This window comes from Bemisia tabaci, chromosome 9 (assembly GCF_918797505.1).
Source record: "Bemisia tabaci chromosome 9, PGI_BMITA_v3".
Taxonomy (NCBI): Eukaryota; Metazoa; Arthropoda; class Insecta; order Hemiptera; family Aleyrodidae; genus Bemisia; species Bemisia tabaci.
Window position 1 is genome coordinate 15,790,834 of NC_092801.1, and position 16,276 is coordinate 15,807,109.

The 16,276-nt window shown below is 37.3% G+C and overlaps 2 protein-coding genes across 2 annotated transcripts; one reads left to right on the plus strand and one right to left on the minus strand.

The window, feature by feature from the left end:
- Positions 1 to 5,156: 5,156 nt before the first annotated feature.
- LOC109037014 (golgin subfamily A member 7) lies at positions 5,157 to 12,900 on the minus strand. Its single transcript, XM_019051486.2, has 5 exons — positions 12,621 to 12,900; positions 11,247 to 11,436; positions 9,039 to 9,191; positions 8,310 to 8,411; positions 5,157 to 6,850 (listed from the first exon to the last, which is right to left on the minus strand). Exons 2-5 carry the CDS (start codon positions 11,388 to 11,390, stop codon positions 6,806 to 6,808), a joined length of 444 nt encoding a protein of 147 aa, XP_018907031.1. The 5' UTR covers positions 11,391 to 11,436; positions 12,621 to 12,900; the 3' UTR covers positions 5,157 to 6,805.
- A 226-nt stretch (positions 12,901 to 13,126) lies between these two features.
- On the plus strand, positions 13,127 to 15,619 carry strat (RAB interacting factor STRAT). Its single transcript, XM_019051487.2, has 2 exons — positions 13,127 to 13,586; positions 15,351 to 15,619. Exons 1-2 carry the CDS (start codon positions 13,458 to 13,460, stop codon positions 15,594 to 15,596), a joined length of 375 nt encoding a protein of 124 aa, XP_018907032.2. The 5' UTR covers positions 13,127 to 13,457; the 3' UTR covers positions 15,597 to 15,619.
- Positions 15,620 to 16,276: the final 657 nt, after the last annotated feature.

A 16,276-nucleotide genomic window follows, 5' to 3' on the forward strand; every position in this document is an offset into this window, starting at 1 on the left:
AACGGACACAGAATAGGAATAAATTTTCAACAACTGTAACAACCAAGGCTTCAATATTTACAATCATAATTCAAGGTGCTAGGCTAAAAATAAGTTGGAGAGCTGACCTTGAAACCAAAATAAAAACTCTACAAGAGACGATTGGTTAGTAGTCCATATAAAAATGAGAAAGAGAGGGTGGTTGCATTCCTTGCAAAGTAGAAAGCTGAAAATGGACAACACTTTGAGATAAGGAGCTGTTATTTCTAGCTCATTTTAGATAAGACGTATGGGCTGTAGGATTATTCCGTCTCACACGGGTGCTTCCGTTTCTACGGATGAGCTAGAAATAGAAACTTCTTAGTGCAAAATGAAGTCCAAACAATAATGAATCACCTGAGCGTTTTTAGAGATACCCAAAATCTAATACATAGGAAAGTCGATGATAAACATTGTTAAACTAAAGCAAATTCTACACGTTAACTCTTTCAAGGCCAAATTTCAAGACATCTATCATCGGCAGGCGCAAAACATATTTATTCTTGTTTACTCTACCTCGTAAATACATTTTTTCCCTGGAATGTCTTTTACTGAAGCAAAGTGGTGTTCTATACTGCTATGCTACGCGGAAAGAGCGTGTGAATATTCGTACACAGCCTTACTGTTTCTGATGAAATAAACAATTTTCAACAAACTTGTGAAATTTTGGTGTTCCAGTTTTCAATAGCATATTATTCGCAATTCAATTTAAGAAACCTAATTCCGAGGAAAGTTGTCATGACTTTTCAAAATTGAATATTTTATTGAAGGTAATTCAAAGCAGCAACATTTGAGTTTCCTGAAAATTTTGAACTTTTTTTATTTTTTTAAATTTTTTACAGCTAAAGTCAAAAGAGGCATAACTCCACTGAGATGTTCAAATATTTCCAGGTGTAATTTGTTTTTTTCAGGAGAATTTTTAGAGCTTCAGAGAGCACTATTCTCAGTTGCTGAAGTGCCGATTAGGACAAGAAACTACTAGCTATAATCCTTGCCGAATCATTTTTCTAACTTCCAAGCACTTTTTTCAGTGAGTTAAAGACTGGAGGGAGACTCTCATGATGAGAAGTTGAAAATTCACCTTAATGAAGCGCTCACTAACCAATCACACTACTGCTACATAAAGCTACGAGATCATAGAAAATATGCCTTTGTGGGTACATCCATCATGTCTCCTTTGATCCTTGTCGAAAGGAAGAATAAAGAACATTCTGCAATCAGTTGCAATAACTACGCAACTCATCATCTGCACTGAGAAAAACTGAAAAAGCACTTGCTTGAAAATTTTAATTAAAATAGGCAACTCTAATTTTAATACTTTGAGCTGACATGTCGATACTGAAAGTAGAGAGACACTAATTTCTGTTTAAAATGTTGATGAATTGATAAATTTTTTAGAGGATGCCTGGTCTGTACTGCTCCTTAAAATTCATGATAAATTCTCTTTGCCCTTTCCAAAAGATTCAATTAAAAACAGAGGCGATAAAGTCAGCCTTGTCTCCTTTAAAAAACCAAAAAGGGCATAGAAATTTTGAAGCCCTACAATTAAGAAACAGATTTCTTTATTTCTGTCATCAATATTTTTGGCTTAAATCGAAATATACATACGTCAGATTGCGATGTTTTATTTTCTTAAAAGAAAAGTAACCATGAGTTTCTACCGAAATTTTCTATACATTTTCTTCAATTACTGTGAGAAAATTACATAAACCTACATGGAAACGTCTTGATTAGTTCTCCTTACAGAAAAGAAAATATAATTGCTGTAATTAAGATATCGACGGTGAAAGTCGGCAATCACATAACTCGTTTGCGGTGTCTGAAAATCTCCGCCTCTACGTCATTTTTTTAAAAGAGAGCAAATTGACATTATTTCTTGAAGTTTTTGCAGAATTTTCTGCGCATTGAGAAGAAAAATCATGACAGTTTTAAAGAATTGCCGTTGGGTAGTTCTCCATTTAAAAAATAAAGTATGACAGGAAGTCTGCGACGTTGCAAACCGAGTTATGTGATTGCCGACTTGCACCGTCGATATGTATGTTTCACATTTAGCCATTCATATAAATCAAAAAAAAAGAAGAGCCCGAATTAGAATTGTGGGCCGGGTGGCACCCTCAACTTTAACAAGTCGTCTCTGATTGGCTGACCTACCTGGTGCCCACTTCGTCGAGCACTTATGGAAAATAACACCAGGTTCATCGAAAATATCACGAAAACAAGGAAAAAATTTTACAGTGGAAATTTCAGAAATCGATTCTCCAGATTTACAGAGGAGATTGTTGGGTAATACATGACACTTTTTTCTCAAATACACCTAACAGTTTGATTTGGAAATTAGTTTGTTCAACTTGAAATATGACACTTAGCGTCATGAAAAAACAAAATTTCAGGTCGAGCTTTTCGATGTATTTGAGAAAAAAAGGTCATGTATTACCCACCGATCTCTTCCGAAAAATCTGGAGAATCGATTTCTGAAATCTCCAACATAAAAAACTTTCCTTGTTTTCCAGACATTTTTTAAGGAAAATGAACCCTGTGATATTTTCCGCAAGGGGTCCAGAAAGTGGTCACCAGGTGGATCAGCCAATCAGAGACGACTCGTAAAAACAGGGGGTGCCACTCAGCCCGCAATTCAAATTCGGGCTCTTCCTTTCTCTTTGATATAGTTCCCCTGTCACCCTAAAGTAAGGAAAATGTTGCACGAACGGTCTTCATTGTGCAATTAGGAACCGCTATTTCAAGCTCATTTGAATTGGTGTCCAATAGACAAACATGAGTCCAAAAAATCACGATCCCTAGCTTCCTACTTAATCAACAAAAGTCTCGCTCATGAGTTTTTGGACTTATGCTCTTTCAGCATGCATCAATCCTACATGGATAGGGGAACTAATAGAAGGTATGCTGTATCTCAAATGGATGTAAAATCAAAAGAACCTACATCAATTCTGACAGGAGCCTTGAGTTCCATAAGAATACATGCATGATGAGGCTGATGTCACAATAGATTTAGTTCCTTTTGATTCAAACGCGTCCAAATGAGATACAGGGTTATTCAAAAGTTACGCACCACTGGCCATAACTTTAGTTCTAATTATGATATCGATTTGCGGTTTGTGGCGTCCTTCCTCATATCGAGGGGGAAACTTTTTGAGGTACTTTTCAGTTCTTCACCCCCCCAGGGGGAGGGGGGGCGGGGGGCAACTCAAAAATTTCAAATGGCAACCCCCATCATGTGATACATCGTTAGAACGAGCATGAAAAAAGAAAATTTTTGGCGCAAACCGGAAGTCGATCTGACCCCCCTGTCAAAAGTTAGGGGGGTCCAAAGGTTATTTAGGGGGTCCGTACCTTCATTTTTTAGAGTAGCTTCGGCGGCTCTTGGACATACCGTTTCTCTTTTCAAAGAGTCCTCAAATACTCCAAGTCTGATACCGAAGTCTTCATATTGCCCCCGGGCCACCACAGCCCCCCCCCCCCCCCCCGTAGGGGGGGATGGGCCTGTTACAATGAAACATTGCATTAAAATGCGAAGAGTCACAGAAGAGCTTCAAACTTAGTCTCAAATCCGAGTGGACCTTCTTGCCAATGTTAACGCAAACGCAGCCTGCGACTTTAAAGTGAGTTTTCAAAACTCTTAGCCCCCTGCCCCCCCCCCCATTTTTGGTTGCAGAGCGGGTAAAAACCGGGAAATTCACTACAAATAATGCCCGAAACTAATGTCCAACTTGAGGAGGACCCTTGAAACGTTGCGATCAGTCGGAGCATTGAAATACAAGGACTGCCACCCCCTTAAAGTACGGAAACATCCAAAACACCCCCGCTGCCCCCCTCATTTTTCGTTGCGGAGCGGGTAAAAACCGGGAAAATCGCCAGAAATGATGCCCCGGTTCTTACCAGCTCTGCAAGGAAAAAAGAGGGGGGCAGCGGGGGTTTTATGGATGTTTCCGTCCTTAAAGTGGGCGGCAGTTTCTGTGTTGCAGTTCTCCGACTGAGCGCAACATTTCAAGGGTTCTCGTCAAGTTCTACAGTGGTTTCGGGCATCATTTCTGGCGATTTTCCCGGTTTTTACCCGCTCCGCAACGAAAAATGAGGGGGGCAGCAGGGGTGTTTTGGATGTTTCCGTACTTTAAGGGGGTGGCAGTCCTTGTATTTCAATGCTCCGACTGATCGCAACGTTTCAAGGGTCCTCCTCAAGTTGGACATTAGTTTCGGGCATTATTTGTAGTGAATTTCCGGTTTTTACCCGCTCTGCAACCAAACATGAGGGGGGGGGGCAGGGGGCTAAGAGTTTTGAAAACTCACTTTAAAGTCGCAGGCTGCGTTTGCGTTAACATTGGCAAGAAGATCCACTCGGATTTGATACTAAGTTTGAAGCTCTTCTGTGACTTTTCGCATTTTAATGCAATGTTTCATTGTAACAGGCCCATCCCCCCCTACGGGGGGGGGGGGGGGGCTGTGGTGGCCCGGGGGCAATATGAAGACTTCGGTATCAGACTTGGAGTATTCGAGGACTCTTTGAAAAGAGAAACGGTATGTCCAAGAGCCGCCGAAGCTACTCTAAAAAATGAAGGTACGGACCCCCTAAATAACCTTTGGACCCCCCTAACTTTTGACAGGGGGGTCAGATCGACTTCCGGTTTGCGCCAAAAATTTTCTTTTTTCATGCTCGTTCTAACGATGTATCACATGATAGGGGTTGCCATTTGAAATTTTTGAGTTGCCCCCCGCCCCCCCTCCCCCTGGGGGGGGTGAAGAACTGAAAAGTACCTCAAAAAGTTTCCCCCTCGATATGAGGAAGGACGCCACAAACCGCAAATCGATATCATAATTAAAACTAAAGTTATGGCCAGTGGTGCGTAACTTTTGAATAACCCTATAGGAATAGTGGTTTCTTATTGAAAAATATAGTCAAAATGGTGCGCTGCACTACAATTCTTAAAATTCAAATTTAGAAATACCCTGGTGAAGTTATGAATATCTCATCTACTCAATAACACAATACCCTGGTGAAGTTATGAATATCTCATCTACTCAATAACACATCATGAATGCAGTTCCTTGGATGCGCCACGGCCTCTAGTCAATCCCTGAGGAAATTGAATTCGAAATTCTTTGAAAAATTAAATGGAATGCAGAGATTTGAGTCTGAGATATTTTTATACAGAATGAATTCAAAATAAAAGGACAAAATACAAAAATAATTCCTGACCTTCTTTTCCGATTTTTCAGAAAGTGTTTTTGCTCAAGATAAAAATTGGTTCAAATGCTTACAAGGCAGCCAATTTGACAGTTTTTCTTATCTCATTTTGAGTGGTGCAGTTGTATGTTATTGATGACAGCTTAGCATAAAAAAATCCAGCATATTGAAATTAATATTTGTTTAAAAAGTATATGAAATGCTTGATTTGACAAAAAACAAATTTTTTACGGTTGTGAGCAAGAACAGTGTAGCTTCCGTTTTTGAGCTTTGTCCAAATCATCGTCAATAAATTCATTTTTATACTGACTTTTCTGTTTGTTTCGTTCATGCCCTTTTAATGTACACATGATGAGCCACAAGGCTACAAGCAAATACAAAATGAAGAAAAATTCCTTTTAAGTTTATTCTTCCTGTTTCATGGAACAAGAAATGGGGATCAAAATCTTGGCAACTTATATTTTTTCAAAAGAAGTTGTGAAAAAAATTGAAAGTTTTTCGTTAAAAAACCTATTTCCTCTGATACTCTTTGGTCTCCAAAAACTATACGATGTCCTCCCCTCATCCTGTTAATTATCAACCCTGAAATCTGAAAAATTGAAAAATTTCCCTTGTCCCCCCCCCCCCTATTTGTCTTTTTCTTGTTAGTCCCTGACCCACCAATTACGCAACAAAAAAACAAACATCACCTTATGAGGACAAAAAAAAAAAACAAAAAAAAAACGAATAAATAAGTAAAAAAAAATCAGTGCATAAATAAAGCTGAAACAATACTCTTATACGACTTAAAGAATTTTCACCTTCTTTCAATGCAACATTAACAACAATCAGTACATCTATCGCTCAACTTTTTAAAGTCCATTGAGGCCATAAACAATTCATTCCTTGGTACAACTTTAAAGTAGTTATTGCTAAGTATACACTGCCGGCAGTCAGAGAGTAATACAAAAAAGGTGGTCACAGATAATTGGAGAAACGAAATACAAGAAAAAATCAGCAGGCTGATTATTAGACAAAACGATAAACAAAGAGAAAATGGAGCAATCGTATTGGTAAAAGCGGGTGGTTGCAATGAGCGAAGGAGGTCAGAAATAGGCTAACTAATGGCAATACGAGAGACCCTACAGCTAGTTCGTCACTTTCCCCTTAGTTTATAACAGCCACCTGTTTCAACCAATAAGTTTGCTCTATTTCCTCTTTGCCTATCGATATCAATAACCAGCCTGCTAGATGAAAAATTACAGAAACAGCTCGACCTGATGAACCCAACTTTCAAGAGAACGATTTTGACACGGCTGGGGTAAATTAAAAGAGCTGTGATGACTAAAGCTTTTCTTCTGTACTATCCCAGAATGATTCGACGCGCAGATATTTACCATTGGTGAGAATTATACAAGTGCTTGATGGGAGGAAGAATGTTTCTGCTGACACGGGAAGCTACTTGGGCGAGAAATAAGTCTTGGGATACCTGACAGCTTTGAGACCCACGAAGCAGTTTCTTTCGACTGGCAACCGGGGGTGATGCCCTTGCGGGGCAAGCGGAAGGTACAGTTACATAAAAAATTCTTCTGTCGATTCAGAGAGAGGAAGTCAAGTTCTTGTCACAAGCGGTTGATCTAGTATCGAAATTTCAATCTGGATAGTTACGAGTTAAGGAATACATTTAGATAGCAAAAATGAAAAAAGTTTCCATTGAATTTGGAGCAGGGGTGCCACAGAATTTAGAAAATGAAATTATCTGACAGTTCCCCGACACATTTTGATAAAATTCCCTGACAGTTGAAGATATGCCCGATGGTAAAAAAAAGATAATTTGAAATAGTTTTCGGGCGAATTTGTTGTTTGGAACATCAATCCCGTTCTAGAAATAATAAAAAAAGATGACATAACAATATTTTCCTGCCACTTCCGTCACTCTCCCTGACATTTCCAGGTTTTCCCTGATATAGAATTCCCTAGAATTTCCCTGTATTCCATGACTGTTGTTCCTTTCCTAGTCTAAATATTTCACAAGAGCAATTTCAGTCAAATTGGATCCAAAAATCAATATTTTTTCAGTGAATCAAATTTAAATTGTTCATCGTTTTTTTTAAAACATATTTCTTAGGCAACAAACTTTAATCTCTGAAAACTCCAGTTGTTTCTGTGCAGAAGTATCTGTACAAAATTCTTCTTAGTAATGGTTGGCTATCAAAACTTTTGTTTGATTTGATATTTATAAGTTTATTGATACCAAAATGTTCTGAAAATATTCTACCAAGGAGCTACCAAAATCTCAGATCGAGTTTTTTTCTTTCCTCCTTTGCATTAAGATCTCTTTTATAAATGAACGCATTTAATCAGAAGTAGCATGACTGCATTTTACGTTTCCCGATTTCCTATCCTATTTTAATCATTTTTTTTACAGGAAAACCAGAAGTTTCTGTGAATTTTCCTTGGATTTTTAAGGGATAAACTCACGGAATTTTGAGGCTGGAATAGCTTCGTTTTTCTCCCAGAATAATAAAATAAGAGTTGAAATGAGCCAAAATCTGATGAAGTTACACTGATCCTGGTAATTGATGGTCACAATCAGATGGATTCCACAGAATCAGCTTAACTACATCAGGCGTTGCCAAATTTCTTTTTATGTTTTGTTTTTGAAAGCACAAAACTAAGGAACATACCACCTTGAAATTTTGTAATTACATTCTTTACATATTTTAGAAAAAAATTAATAGAAAGTTGTATAGTCATATCGATGACCAAAACGCAAAACGACGTACCTCCGTTTGCAAGGTTGCAGACTTCCTGTCATACTTTATTTTTTCTTTGGAAAACTAGTCAACATAATTTCTTAATAAATTTCTTGATTGTTCTCTATTAGCAGAATATTCTGTGTAAATTTCTAACTATAAAGTTGGCTTGTTTCTCTTTGAAAAAATAAAATGAAAGCAGTCATTTTGAAACAACAAAATGGAGATATGTAGTTTTAAACTTCGGCTGTTGATATGTTGTTCAGTATTTTGTTTAAAAAAATAAATGAAAGGACACAAAGCTAAGTAAAATTAAGTCGAGATAATTCTGCTGTGGTAATAAATGATATAAAGGATACAACTCTGAGACCTCGTTCCGCTGGGTTTGTAAGCAGGAGTCCACGGGGCACATAGACGTGCTCATTTTGCTCCAAGACAAATTTGGCTACTTTTTTCAGGCACTGCAATGGAAAGAAAACCAAACGTAATGTTAGAACCTTATTTTAACCTTCTTTAAAGTTTAATTAAAGAGCACTACAAAACATTTAAACTTTGAAGTTTTGAATGTAACTCAGAGCACTGAACCTCAAACCAGACTGAGACTCAATATGATTGCACAGACAGAACTGAGATTTTGCCAGACTTCAGGATTTTTCAAATTTTCAGTCTTTTCCACAAAGTTCCCTGAGTTTTCCCTGCACTTATGAAATTCTGATGCTATTAACTGTGTGTTGCAATTTAAACTTAAAACAAGAGCATAGGTGGCTTCCAGTTTTAAACTCTTTTCACTGATCTGTTTTGAAACTCTTTTTTCTCCAAGTTCCTGAGTGAACGTAAAATTCCCTGGCTTTTCCCTGTATTTTCATTGCGTATTCAATTCCCTGGGTTTTCACAGTTCTTTCCAGTAGTATAAACACTTCTATGTGCATGGTTGGTGCTGACTTCTTCGCATTGGCATTTATTTTCCTAACCTAATAATTGACCTCTGCATGCCTCTAGCTACTAGAAAAGTTAATATACTTCCCAAAATATTCAAAATTCGATCCAGGCTAGTTAAAAAATTAGGGAAACAAAAGTGGCAATTTTACCTTTTCATAATGGGTTTCAGTACAAATAAATATGAGGTAAGCTGTGAGACAAGCTAAACAGCCTTCGCAATAAGTGCTACAAGTTGCGGTCTCAGCCTCTGCGAAATATGCATTCAACTGATTGATGGTGTATTCAAATGCAGATCTTTCAATCTGGAAACAAAAATCAATTAATTATGGATTTACAGTGCATTAGAGGAAACGATTTAAGTGTTACTCAATGTACAACAACTAGTCTATGTCTGTGTTGAACTAGAGTCGAACATGTCCGAATTAAGAGCGGGTTTTGATGACATGTAATAACTAGAGTTCTTTTTAAGGTGGCTTTCAGAACCATGTAACGTATTGAGAGTCGAACATGAGTTTTTATCATGTTCAGACTAGGAGTTAGTTAAAACCGTTCGGCACCAGCTGATCTTTCGTTAACGCAGTGACCAACAAACTGCAAGCGGTAGGTTGAGAACGAAAAACACAAAGTTTCAAATAAAGTTTATCTTTGTATTGTCCGGAATTTGACAGAAATGATGCACAAAAATAGAATTGAACGAAGTTGGAAAAGATTTGGAAAGTTTTTTTTTTTTATTTTAACTAGCCCTCAAGGGCTAATCCCATCTGCTCGTGAACCAGTTTGAGCCAATCCCTAACCTATTTTTCATATTTAACCATTCCCTTACCAGTCCCTATAGACCAAACTCCTTCCACCTAGTTTGATGTATCGCATTGTATATCGCTAGATGTAACCACCTAGTTTCTCAGTTTGATGTATCGCATATTGAGAGATACTTACAGCAAACACAAGACAGCATACAAAATTAAACACTGTAATGATATTTCTTAATTTAAATTTTAAGTCAGAAAATAGCAGTCTTCGCTTGTTAATTAAATTAATGCTGATAAAACAATATGATTGAGTGTCAACATCTTCCAATATTTTTCAAACATCCATTTTTCCTGTCTTACGAAAAGCTCATTTTTCGATTTCAATCCCTTTTCACTCTCTATCATTCAGTACATCTCCATTACTTTAATTACTAGACTTGCAACTGATAGCTACATAGATTATAGCCAGCCAATCACGCAGAGACTTGTTGTCTCGCCACCTGTGACGCCAGCAAGTCTATATGAGCGTGGGCTGCCCCAAAATCTAGGTCTTTTACCATCTTTTGACCTGTGTGTCTAAACGTCACACCTTCTCTGCCCTTCAGGCGAATATTCAAGTGTCAATCTGTGAAAGTGCATCGTTGTGTGGAAATTCGACAAACTGAGAGCTGGGAGTACCCCAAGGGAGTAGATTAGGGCCTCTATTATTCTTAATTTATATAAATGATCTGAAGGAAGTGATGAAGGAGAGTGAATTGAGCCTGTTTGCTGATGGTACGTTAGTCTTTAGTAGTGAAGGAGATATAGGGAAAGTGGCTGAGGTAATCAGTAGAGATCTAAGAAGACTAGGGATGTGGTTGAAAAAAAATTGGTTGATTCTGAATGTACAGAAAACTAAATATATGGTATTTGAAGTAGGGCCTGGTACATGGGCGGGTAGGATAATGATAGAAAACTTTGAATTAGAAAGAGTTAGGGTGATGAAATATTTAGGGGTATGGATATCAGAAGACCTGAAAATGAAAGAACATATAGGGAAGGTGGCTAAGGAGTATAGAGCTAAGATTAGTATGCTATGGAGGGTTAAGGATTTTATAGGGAAGGAGAGTAGGAAGTTGGTCTACAATTCATTAATTGGAGCGAAATTAAATTACTGCATTTCTCTTCTTGGAGAGGCAAGTAGTAAAGATATTAGAAATTTACAAAAGGGACAGAATTCGGCCATGAGATACATACTTGGGTGTGATAAGGAAAATAGAATAATTGATATGCTGGAGACTTTAGGCTGGCTATGCATAGAATTGTTGATAAAAGCCAGGGTTTTTATCTTCATATATAAGATGAGGAGAGGACTGATTGATATAAGAGACAGGGAGTTATTGGAAATATTAGATAGAAGAAAGGGAAGGAATTTAGAGTTGAAATACAATGACGCTAGGGATGTAGATAGTATGCTATTCTTTAAGGGAATGAGACATTATACTTTGTTCGGTTGTGAGAAATGGGAGGAACTGCAGTTGGGAGCTTTTAGAAATAGGGTATGGAATGAATTAATGAAATTCCAAAGAGATAACTGAGAACTTAAAAAAAAACATGTTTCATTCTTACCTTATCTTCCAATTCGCTAGGAAATACATTTTGGAATTTGACAGGGGTGCCTTCGCTGTAGTCTCTTTGGATGAAAATTTTGGCACACAACTGAGTTTGAGGTGTGCCAGGGTTGGATCTTATGCCACTGTGAGGAGGTGTCATGCTTTGCGCTGGATACTATGCTGACTAAATACTATACGTATGGACCCTAAAACAAAGAAAAGTAATTTGGAATAATGAATGTGTGACTGATGAAAGAATGCATGTGTACAGATGTACTTCAAGTTACCATTCTTATGGCATAAGTTTGCAGTTTTGAATACTATAATGCTATCCCTACTATAGAGAGGAAAATCTCATAAGTGCATTATTTCCCTCACGAAGTCAAACTGTTTGGTGAAACTCAAGTTACTGTTCTATACAAGATTTTTCTCTCCATTGTGAAAATACTCTTCGAAATGCCGAAAGTCATGATGTCGCCTTGGCTGATGGTATCATAACCAACTTTTAACTGCTGATCGGTGTGTCTTGCCACTTTGTTCTTCAAGATAACATTATTTTCTTGGGCAGAAGTACGGAAAATACGGCAGAAAATTGGGTGATGCACATGAATATTTTTGGATGAAAAAGGTTTCTTTTTCGGTTATTATTTTTTCTTGCTTCAAGAGACCTTCAAGGGCTAATCCTTTTCTGTTGATTTCCACAACTCTCAGTTCCTCCTTCTAACTTTTCCCATTACCTTTCCTCCTGTTCAACATCTTTTACTCTCAATCATTTAAAGTCCTGACGTTTTCCATATATGGCCCCCAGAGAATAAATCTCCATCTCCCCAGTTTTCCTCTTGAAAACGAAGAGAGATGAGGAGGGAAAACCAGGAGAGCGTTCTGATTTCGATAATCAGTCCACTAGCACCTCAAGAGCCTAGCAAACCTCACCTTGATTACCACCACCTGCAGAATACTAAGATAAGATTTAACAGTCACCATTGCTGATTCGCATATTAAGTTACAGACCAGAATATAGTGATAATTAGTTCAATATATTCCTTGTTTAAGTGGTTCTGAATATGATGTGTCACTTCGACACGCACACACTTTGCCCAGTCCATTCTGAACAATTAAGTGCAGTTGGTCAGTTCTCATTGACGGTAGCATTTCTCTCTGGTGAAATTTAGATACTTTAAAACTGATAATCGGGAAAGAAATGTTTCCTTTAGAATAAAACAACATGAATCATCACTAACGATGTCATGGACTGAAATATCTTGGTCGATCGTGATCTAAGATTAGCTTCGGTGCAATGAGGATGCAAACCAATTATGCATGGTTTGAGTCATCCGATAAATCGTGGTATTATCAAGATGGTTTAATGAAAAAATACCAATTGACATACCAGGATCGTCGAAAAGTTCACATATTGGTGGTGATAGAGCCCAGGATAAGACAAGTCAGATCATGGTGGTCAACACAATTAGCACACTCAACTGCGAATGAATAAAGACGAATGGATAAAGTATCGTAGGAATAAATTCATTAGGTGTTCCACGCTGCAAGAATAGATGCACGATTTTCGATAGTAATCAATTAAATTTCAGAAAAAAAAGTGAGAATATAGGAAGGAAAACCTCAAAAAGCTCGCGAGATTAGCATGCTGAATGCTGTAATTTCGAGCACCACTCATCGCAGCATTGTCAAGTTTCAAATTAAAACAATTAATTATTTCATAACATTCAAAGTATATTAAGACAGCGAGAGATACTAAATGAATACTAATGAAAATCCAAATGCTTCAATTTCTGAAAGGATATTTTCAGAAGCGAAAGCATATCATTCAAACTGCATTTAACCAACCATTTAACGGGCACTTGACAACCCTGTGGTATTATCAAAATTTGTTTGTGTTGTTTATTTTCGGTGGCGTTTGTTGTGTTGTGGTTCTACACCGTGATAATGGCAAAGAATTACGTTCCGCAAAATTTCATTGATTTTTAATTTACTGTCGTTTATATCATTGTCATCTGATCTTTCATACGATATGGGATGTGTGATTACTTCGCTCAAAATTTAATCAACCTTTCGTTTCGGCAGCGCAGTCCAGGCACGCAGGAATCACCCATGCATGTCATTACCTCCACGCCTGGCGAGATTTTTTTCGGTCTAGTCATCTGAATCAGAGGAAATCGCACTACTTAAAATCCGGTGTTTCTGAGCATGCAGAGGAGGCTCCACGATGGAAAATACAGAAGAGTTTGATGTCAAGCCTCTCATTAGTGATGGACAGAATAAAGGATCCGTCCGATGTGCTCTGTGCAATTCCTTGATTTTGAATCCCGGCATGGGAGAGTATCGCAGCGAAGAGGTGAGTTCCCCATTCTTAATTATCCTTTAGAGACTCCTTGAGAGATCCTTTGAAAGGTAGGTTTTTATCATGACTTCAACCATCACCTGTTGGTTGACAAGCACATCATCTGGACCTGCCTCCAGATGTCAACAGATGGCTGTTGCATAATCAGATTACTCAGCTCCTTTTATTGAACGCTAGAGGAGATTTTACCTGATTTAAAGAACAGGATTCCGGCTCATGCATATAACTAAAAAATGTATAGTGATGAGAATAAATTCAAGAAAATTAGCAAATTTAAGCTTGCTCATCATATCTTGCAACAATGTAAGAACAATAAGTTTTGCTTATTTTTTCCTACTTTTACCAGACGGTACGAATATCTACTGTTCAGAGGCAGTTGTATCTGGTAACGAAGATTTGGCAGTTGGCCTGACTTGAATTTACTCTTCCAGAAGGCAGTTCTACTTTTCACTCCTTTTCCATTTCTCACCATACAGTGCGAAAAAGTGCTGGTTCTGGGCAACACCAACCAAAACACAGTATATCTTCGTCAATTGTTTTTCCTTCTTAATTAAAGCAGAATTTTGAAAGAGCTTTTTCCACCATAATGCTGATGAGATCATGGCTTCCAAGTTCTTGGTCTTTCCAACTTGGGAAATCAAACTAAAGGCAAATTGGACTGCGTTTAACAGAAAGGAACCAAGCCACATCAGCTATTGCCTAATTTAACTAGGCAATTTAATTTTTCACGAGGAAACGTTTGTGCGGATTCTTTTGAAAATTTTAAGGAATTCGCTTTGCACTGGGGAGAAAATTCCCTGATATTTGCATGAAAATCTCCACAACCGTTTTCATGTGAAAAATTAAATCGCCCAGTTAAATTTGGCAATAGCTGATGTGGCTTGGTTCCTTTCTGTTTAATGCGGTCCAATTATGGACCCTGTAGCCTGCTTTTAGAATCCAAAGGTCTGCTGAAACCAAATTTTATTATTATTTGGTAAGGTGTCTTTACAACCACCTGGACATGATGAGCTTTAAAATTCGAACTTCGTATGTGCCAATTTTGAGAAAAGTGGAAATTTGTCAATTTTTTTCCATACTTTGCATAACAGAAATTTTGGTGATCCTGGAGAGCTACAGTTCACTGGCTGCTTGCCGGCAGGGAAGGTGGGACATATGCAGCAGGTAGAAAACACACTGATTGATTCTAAAAATTCAGTTTTTGGGCTTGTTTTTCTCGAAATTGGCATTTAGAAATTCAATTTTAAGAACTCATCACGCTTGGAAGAGCATGAAGAATATCACATCAAATAATGATGAAATTCAGCCGCCGATTTTACATGCATTCAGTATTTTACGGAGTGAAAAAAATTACTCACAATTGAAAAAACTTCTTTGCGTCTAAATTTTTCAACAAACTTACTTGGTTTCTTGTAAATTTTCTGCACCTAAATAGGTTTTTTAACACAACGCAATATTTGCATAAAAATTCAGTGAATTTTTGGGTGATAAATAGATATCCCTATTCAATTTCACTAAACATTTTGACGTTTTTTTTGTGAAGTGCCTACTTAACAAATTGTAGGAGATGCATTATTTAGAAGTAAAATGTTTCATGAAATTCAATCAACTTTTTATTTTTTTTTTGTAATTTTCACTTTTTTTAATTTTATGTTAAGGTAATAAGTCAATGATTTTACACCGAACTTTTTTCCCCCATAGACACTGCTCAATTTCTTGATGCTAGTTTGTTGACAGCATTGCTTCTTTTGGTTTCAGACTGCACTACCGAACATGAGGAAGCGAAAGGACGCTGAATGCGAGGAAGAAGAAGAACCTTTGTCAGATTTTTGGTTCGTTAGGAATGTGTACACTTTTGAAAATGTTGGAATATCCAAAGCTAAGGAAGGAAAGAAGTATCTCACATGCGCTGATTGTGAAATAGGCCCTATTGGATGGTGTACTCTTGCAAATGATGATTGTTATGTAGCGATTAAGAGGGTAAAAAATATTGTTAGTTCATAAATATACTTATTTTTGTACATATATTTAACTTAATTTATCAATCTGAAACTCCGAAAATAATGAGTAATAACAGGGTGTCTAGTTTTCTTTCATTTTGGGAAATATTGATTTTTTACAGCTACTTAAATCCTGATTTCATAATTTTTCCAAAACCTGATTTTTTGCGGAGAAAAATTAAAATTTCTGCTAAGGCGTTTGCAGAAGCAGAACTTTAGAAGTAAGTTCTAAGGCAAATTTAACTTCACAAAAATAGCTCGATAAGAAAATCCGATCTGACGGCTAACTTTTCTCTAATCCTAAGTTTACGACAGATTTTTCCTCAAATCCTGATGGAAGCGGGAAAATCCTGATGCTAGACACCCTGAATAACGACCCCAAATTTTATTCTCTGGCCTTGTAAAAAGAGAGCTCTACCTGTGTCTAAAGTTTTATCTAAGCTCTTTGATCTGCTGACTCTGTAAATTTAAAGTCATGTGTTCTCCGTTAGGTCTGGTCTTTTTGTAGGTTGTAAAAATTTCATCAGTATTGAAGTAATGGGTCAGTGGCACCCATTTTTTTAAAAATTATTTTCACTGAGTGAACTAGGCAACTGGAAATTCTTCAGATTTTTTTAAACTCTAAATGGCGAAGGAAAACCGTTTTGAAAATGCCAAGGACCTGTTTGAAACAACATTTTCGGT